This window comes from Lipotes vexillifer, unplaced genomic scaffold (assembly GCF_000442215.2).
Source record: "Lipotes vexillifer unplaced genomic scaffold, Lipotes_vexillifer_v1.1 scaffold1029, whole genome shotgun sequence".
NCBI classification, from domain to species: Eukaryota; Metazoa; Chordata; class Mammalia; order Artiodactyla; family Lipotidae; genus Lipotes; species Lipotes vexillifer.
Genome location: NW_006789305.1, coordinates 546,683 through 554,849, shown reverse-complemented (window position 1 = coordinate 554,849; position 8,167 = coordinate 546,683). Strand labels below are relative to the sequence as shown.

At 37.9% G+C, this 8,167-nt stretch overlaps 1 protein-coding gene across 1 annotated transcript in view; it reads left to right on the top strand.

Annotated features, from left to right (window-relative positions):
• The window catches only part of RSBN1 (round spermatid basic protein 1), a 39,894-nt gene that overhangs the window by 520 nt on the left and 31,207 nt on the right, over positions 1-8,167 (top strand). Inside the window, exon 2 of the mRNA XM_007462470.1 lies at positions 1-361. This exon is cut by the window's left edge and continues 1 nt beyond it. Coding sequence (XP_007462532.1) covers positions 1-361 — 361 coding nt within the window. The remainder of the gene's footprint in view (positions 362-8,167) is intronic.

Genomic DNA, 8,167 nt, shown 5'->3' with positions numbered 1-8,167 from the left:
CGTCGCAGCCGCCAACATCCCGGGCCGCTGCCGCCTACGAATGCAGCCCCAGCCGTCCCAGGCCCTGTTGAGCCTCTGCTCCTGCCGCCTCCGCCGCCACCTTCGCTGGCACCCGCCGGGCCCGCTGTCGCTGCCCCGCTCCCGGCCCCGGGCACTTCGGCCCTCTTCACCTTCTCGCCCCTGACGGTGAGCGCGGCCGGGCCCAAGCATAAGGGCCACAAGGAGCGGCACAAGCACCATCACCACCGCGGCTCTGATGGTGACCCCGGCTCCTGCGTTCCGGGAGAGCTCAAGCACAAGGACAAGCAGGAGAACGGCGAGAGGACTGGAGGGGTGCCTCTAATCAAGGCCCCCAAGAGAGGTGAGAGCAGCTGAACTGCCCCGAGCTTGGGCTCTATCTAGGTCTCTCTCTGTTGCGATATCCCGCCCCTTTAGCCCTGAAAGACTCCAGCTCCCTGCTTACCTCCTGCTGCTCTACTCCCCTAAGCCCACTGGGGTGGATCCTGGATTTCAAACCGTTGACACCGTCTGACCTACTTGAAGCTTCTCGCTTAGAGGCCGAGCTGTCAGTTACTAACCCCCTTACCAGTTCCCCTCCCCGAGCCTTTACCAACGTTTGTTTTCAAATTCGCCAGGGTTTCCGCGCCGCGCGGTCCTTGGCGTGGGATTAGTAGGTGGGGTATTGAAAACTGCCTGTCTAAAGTAAAGGCTTGTCGCTGAAATCCCTTTTTTCCTTGTTTTCTTTGATGGAAAGCTTGAATATTCACTCTCCTCTGCTCCCCAATATTCACGAGTATGGTTTGGGGCTTTAAGGAGTTTGAATTTGTACCGAGATTAGGCTCGACTCACTGGTTGCCTTAGTTTCTTCAAGGTGAGATATCAAACGCAGTTTATCTTGGTTCTTTTTTATGTGGAAGTAAAACTCATTTTTAATTTTCACATGAAATCTTAATTTTCAGAAAAAGGATGGGGAAGGTTTTCTCTCCCCTTTGATCCTAGAAAATAGGACCAACCAAGCTTCTGACAAGTTCAGTAGGAGATAGCAGAGACAAGAATTCCAGTTGCTTTTTCATCTGCCCGGTGCAACAGATTGAGAATTTATTTATTCCAATAAATAAATTTATTTCCAATAAACTCACTAAAGTCAAGAATATTTAGCCCAGAAGATGTAGGACTATCTGAGTGTGGGTTCTAGAGAAGTTAGGTTGACCAGAATTGCTGTTTTCATATTCCCAAGTACCTGTAGCATTTATTTACTTTCTCTTTAGAAGAAGGGTATGGTGGGGGGAGGGATAAGAATTTTGATTATGCCATGTGTTTGTACTTTGTATATGATTTTATATAATTTGTTAGAGTTGTCTCCTCAAGAAGAGTTTAAAATACTTCTATGTTTCTTAGTACTGGGGCAGTTATTACGTGTTAATGAACTAGTCTTTCAATCTCAAGTTTGGTGAGTCTTGGATTTCTTCCACACATTTGGTCTTAACCTAGGGCTAATTAATTTGTGTGTGTGTGTGTGTGTGTGTGTGTGTGGTGTGCTACTTCCAGATAGTGTTTGTTGCATGGTGTGCTACTTCCAGATAGTGCAGTTTGTTGCAAATAATTGCTCAGTAAGTTTTTATTGAATTGAACTAAATCTTTCTTCCTTTGGTGGTATCCAAGTCTTATCCTCAGGAGTAGAATTTGTGCCAAACTGACAGTAATGCCAATTTCCACCACTAATACGCAATGATCTTGCTCTCTTTTATTTGTGCCTTTATTTCTCACCTTCTCATTTCATGTGTGTATGTGTTTTTGTGTGTTTCAACTGTACAGAGCTAGAGGGAATCTTAGAGATCATCTAAGTCAAATTTGTATTGTGTGAAGAGTAAAAACTGAGGCCTAAAGTAGTGAAGAGACTTGTCTAGTCACAGTTAATTAGTAACAGGTACCAAAAAAAAAAAAAAAAAAAGAATCATTGATCTAATAGGGAGTAGAACCCAGGTCTCCTGAATCCAAGTTCAAGCTTCATCCGCCAGCTGCATGATGTTGCTTTCTCTGTTTGCTATTCATGTTTTCCACTTTTTTGCTTATCTTTTCCCTGTGCCTTGGCATCAGAGTGACAGTAGCCAGTCCTATTAAAAATTTCTGACCTAGCTCCCTTTTATGGGGTGATAGCAGCAAATACATGTATAATAGTTCATAACACAGTGTGCGTCTCTGAAAATTGCAGAGGCCATGTCTTTAAAAAACAAACAAAAACAAACTTTTAACCCAGTGCTGCCTGACACAACTTTTCTATGATGATGAAAATGTTTTCTATAAATGTGTTGTCCAGTATGGTAGCCATTAGTCATATGTGGCCCTTGAACAAATCTTGAAGACTTGAAATGTGGCTAGTGTGACTGAGAAACTGAATTTTTAATTTTATTTCTCATTAATTTATAATTAAATAGTCGTTTTGGCTCTTGGCTACCACAGTGGACAGTGCAGTCCAAACATTTGTGGTTTGCTAGTATGTGAAGGAGGAAAGTGGGTTAAGATTAGGTCATTTAAACATTTTAACTTTTAAAAAATTGAGATATAATTGACACATAATATTATTTTTAATATTATAATGATTCATTATTTGTATATATTGCAAAATGATCACCACAATAACTCCAGTGTAAACATTTTGACTTTTGAATGAGAGACTGTTGGATTATATATTCTGGAGGGAAAGATTCCCTTGCCAAATATGTTGGGGAAAAAACAATAGTCTCCTAGCTATATGACACACACTGGCATTTTAAAAGTTCTGAGAATCTTACAGAAAATAAACTGATTTAACCTTTGTTTAATCCACGCTTTTGCACTACACTTTGATGGATACCTTGTGTTTTTCCATATCTTTATACTCGTTATAGTGATGTGCTGGAGGCATGCCTCTGGAGTCAATCTGAGTTTAAATCGTGGCTCTGCCACTTACTGTGTGACCATGGACAAATTACTTTAAGCTCCCTCAGTTCCAGTTTTCCTGTCTGTAAAATGGGGTTGTGGTATTTCTTTTATAAGATTGTTTATGGCTTAAGTGAGACAATATGTGGAAAGCACTTAAGTGTCTGGCTGTTATTAAGTACTGTTAAAACTGCTTTTTGTTATTTTATCATGCTTGATCCTTGAAACAACTCTTAAGATTAATAAGGAGAGTGGCTAGACCCTTGTTATTTACAGAACTATGTTTTCCCTTCCCTTATCTGCAGGTTTTCAGAAACTCTTTTAACTTTTTATTTTGAGATAATTATATATTCACAGGAAATGGCAAAAATAGTACAGGGAGGTCTTTACTCTTCACTAATTTCCTCCGAAGGTTACATTTTACATAACTATTGTATAATATCAACACCAGAAAATTAACAAATTAACATTGGTAAAATGGTGTGTGTATAATTTTGTGCCATTTTAACACCTGTAGATTAGTTTAACTACCACTGCAATCAAGGTACACAACTATTCCATCACCACAAAGATCCCCCTTGTGCTATCTCTTTGTAATCTTAGAACTTCCTGTGTCTCCCCACCTTCCCCAACCCCTAGAAACCACTAATTTGTTCTCCAACCCATAATTTAGTCATTCTGAGGGTGTTACATAAATGGAATATATATGGTATGTGATCTATTGAGATTTTTTTCCCACTCAGCATGTCCTTGAGATCTATTCAAGTTGTATGTATCAATAGCTCATTTTTTTCATTACTGAGTAGTGTTCTATGGTATGGATATACCACAGTTTAGTCACCTGTTGAAGGACATTTTGGTTGTTTCCAATTTGGCCATTATGAATAAAGCTTCTGTGAACATTCATGTTCAGGTTCTTGTGTGGATGTAAATTTTCATGTTTCTGTGAATGCAATTGCTGGGTCATGTGGTTAAGTATATGTTTTGTTTGTGTTTTTGTTTTTTTTTGTTTTTGGAAGATATCGCCAGACTATTTTCTGGATTATCTGTACCACTTTACATTCCCACCAGCAATATATGAGAGATCCACTTTCTCCACATCCTTGCCAGTGTCTGGTATTGTTACTATTTTTATTTTATCTGTTTTAATAATGTGTAATGATACCTCATCGTGGACTTAAGTTGCATCTTCCCAATGGCTAGTGATACTTAACATCTTTTCATGCCATCATTTGCTGTCCATATAGTCTCATCACTAAAATGTCTCTTTAGTTTTTTGCCCATTTTCTAATTGAATTGTTTGGTTTTTTACTATTGAGTTTTGAGAATTCTTGATATATTACAGATATGTATATTCTTTATCAGAATAATGGTTTGCAAATATTTTCTCCCACTCTGTTGTTTGTCTTTCCATCCTCTTAACAGGGTCTTTCAGAGAGCAAACATTTTAAATTTTGTTAAAGTCTAATTTGTTGATTTTCTTTTATAGGTTATGCTTTTGGTGTCATGTCTGAGGTCCCAAGACCTAGGTCCCATAGATTTTCTCCTGTTGTTTTCCCAAAAGTTTTATTTAACTTTAACTTTTACATTTGAATCTCTGATCCATTTGAGTTAATTTTGTATAATGTGTGTGGTTTAGGTTGAGGTTTTTTTTTTTTTTTTTTTTGCCTGTGATATCCAACTGCTCCAGCACCTTTTGTTGAAAAGACCATCCTTCCTCCATCGAATTACTTTTGTACCTTTGTCAAAAATCAAGTTCCACTACCTATTTTTGTACAACCTTTGAGCTAAGAATGGTTTTTACATTTTAAATGGTTGGAAAAAACCCATGACATATGAAATCATATGAAATTCAAGTTCAGTGTCCAGAAATAAAGTTTTATTGGGACACCACTCCACTCATTCAATTGTATTGTCTCTGGGAGTTTTTGCACTATAGCAGTATAGACAGTAGTTGGTTGGGATAGACGATATGGCCTGCAAAGCTTATGATCTGGCTCTTTATAGAAGAAGTTTGCTGATCCCTGAGATAGATCATTCAGCTGAGAGACCTGTTCCTGCACACCAGCCTGACAGTACTCAATCCAAATTTGTGTGTAGGTTAATTATAAATTTTGATTCCAGACATTTGGAGTTGCTCATAAATAGTTGAAACAAAAATTTAATCTGTAAATGCTAAGGTAAACTTGCTTCATATGTAAAATGGGAAGTATAGTGACTTTCAAAGAGCTGAAGTGTCACACTTCAGCTTTTCTAGTTAGTATATGATAGAACTGAATCTAGAACCCAGTTTTTTTGACTCATGGTCCAGTTGGCTTTTCAGTTTCCACTAAGCACATTTGCATTGTTAATAAAGAGATACTAAAATATTGTTTGATTCTTGCAAGCAACAGGCTTGAATCTTAATCAAATGATAGTTACCTGTGTCTTTTGAAATCTTATTTTTTCTGTCCCTCTTATTGCTCACAAAAGCCTAGAACAAACTTCCTCAAAAAAAACTCCATCAAAAAAAGTAATGCTTCTTCTTAATTATTCTTGGCTAATAAATTAATGATTTTAGTAGTATTTTAATATTTTTTTTTAAAAAGGAAAGGAGGAAGTTGATTTCCATAGCTCTCTTCTCCACTGTCATTAAAATGACAGGATTGCTCTTATATACTCTAGTGAGTCAGCCTTCCTTTCTCATATTTTTCATCTTTGACCAACTGCCCAACTGCTCTCACAGGGAAAGTGTCCCTAAGTCACACAACAAATTGAAATTTTCTGTGATGTCAAAAAGCTATTGGCAGGAATTTTAATTTAGAAATAGTTTATTGTTTTCAGTGATAGGAGTGGGGAATTATTGGGGGATTATACAGAGGACTGAGATAAACCGATAATCTCATTTATCAGAGCAACACCTTCAGGGACTGATATTTTACTTTACCCGCCTAGAGAGAGGCAAACACGCCTTTAAGGACATTTTTTGCATAACCTAAATAATGTTATTTTTGTGATTATGTAGGATTATCTTGTCATGGGCACTCAGTAAAATATTTGTTGAATGTAGTGATGCTCCATTTATTGGAGGTTTTTCCAAGCCACCTCAAGTCCATTAGTTGTATTTAGATAATTTTAGTTGATCATCTAAGGGGAGTAGATACAGAAGGCAGAAAGAAGAGTTTTGGAGTCAGGTAAGAGTTTGAATCTAGGTTGTCACCTGTTACCTTTGTGACCTAATATAGGTAACATCTTGTTTCAAGCTCTGTTTTCTTCTCCGTAAAAAGGATTTATATATCTACTTCACTGGTTTGTTTGGAGATTAAAATGAGATAACATACATGATCCTTAGCAGACACTTGATGAATAATAGTTTTCTTCCCTCTTTCAGAGATTTTTCCCTTTTTAGTGTGATTCTCTGTGGTCCACCTCATTGTACTCTAGGTTGATAATTTTTAGCTCTAGTTTTTTTAAAAATTAATTAATTAATTTGGCTGTGTTGGGTGTTAGTTGTGGCATATGGGATCTTCCTTGCGGGGTGTGGGCTTCTCTCCAGTTGTGGCATGCGGGCTTAGTTGCCCCGCGGCACATGGGATCTTAGCTCCCCGACCAGGGATCGATCGAACCTGCGTCCCTTGCATTGGAAGGTGGATTCTTTTCTTTTTTCTTAAAAAATTAATTAATTAATTTTTGGCTGCGTGTGGGCTTTCTCTAGTTGCGGCGAGTGGGGGCTACTCTTCATTGCGGTGCGCAGGCTTCTCATTGCGGTGGCTTCTTGTTGCGGAGCACGGGCTCTAGGCACACAGGCTTCAGTAGTTGTGGCACGTGGGCTCAGTAGTTGTGGCTTGTGGGCTCTAGAGCGCAGGCTCAGTAGTTGTGGCACACGGGCCTAGTTGCCCTGTGGCATGTGGGATCTTCCTGGACCAGGGCTTGAACCCATGTCCCCTGCATTGGCAGGCAGATTGTTAACCACTGCGCCACCAGGGAAGTCCCTGGAAGGCAGATTCTTAACCACTGGACCACCAGGGAAGTCCCTCTAGCTCTAGTTTTGATACCCCAGAATTATTGCCAATTATTTCAAGGAATGTTATCAAATATTATTATTATGAAAATGATAAAAATGGTGAGGGAGGACTTAACTGTGTGTCAAATACTGAGATGAGGGCTTTATATTCATTGTCTCATTTAATTCTTACAATAACTCTGAAATAGATACTAGCATTAATAACATTTTAGATGGTAAAAGTTTAAGGAGATTTATGAGCTTGCCCAGAGGTCTTAGTGAGTAGTGGAGCTGGGACATTAACCTGGGTGTGTCCAACTGTAAAAGCATCTGCTCTTCAATAACACACTTTACTGCCTCTACAATTAAACTTTTTGCAGTAATAATAGCAGTTAACATGTGTTGAGTATTTGTCATGTTCTGGGACTATTCTAAATACTTATATGCTTTGTTTCATTTACTCTGCACACTGATTTTATGAGGAGGTACTGTTGTTTTCCCCCATTTTACTAATGAGAAACAAGGTACAAAGAAATTAACTTGCAAAAGATAATACTGCTAGGAAGTGGTAGAACAGGGATTCAAATCTAGCCAATCACTCTTAAACACCATAATTAGAGGGGTGGCAGGTAAAGTAAGGCAGTGTTGTAACTGTACAGTGATTTACTAAAATGATGGCTTCCAGATCTGCAGTTTTTTGTTTTTCCTTTTTAGTCAGGATGTTATGTGGAGCTGGAAGAACTTTTAATACGACCAAAGAGAATTTACTTTCAGAAAATAAAACTTTAGCCTTTATTCTTTATTATGATTAATAAAATATAAAAAATTATAATTGTTTTGCTTTTGCTTATCCACCATAATTTTTTGGAAGTGAGGATATTACATATTTTTCAGTTCTAAGCTGTAATTCAAACATAAGAATGGTGTTAATGAACTTAAGTTTTGTAATGTGGAAAGGTAATTTTTTTTTGCATTAATGAAACCTTTCAATAGTGATGTTAAATAAATGGTACTATTTAATAGCTGATAATATTAATGGTATTAGCACATATGAGGATTTCATTGATAGTGTCATGTATTAATCTATAGTTATAATCACCTTTTTTAAGACAGCGAGCAATTTATCTCTCAAATGTTTGTATCTTCCTCTGTAAAGTTACATACTTATCTTTATATTTAATTTCACAGTTTGATATGTGAAAGCTTTCCTTCATCACAGTTACAGTGTATCTTGGCTCTTTTTCTATAAAAGAACTGATGTCAATA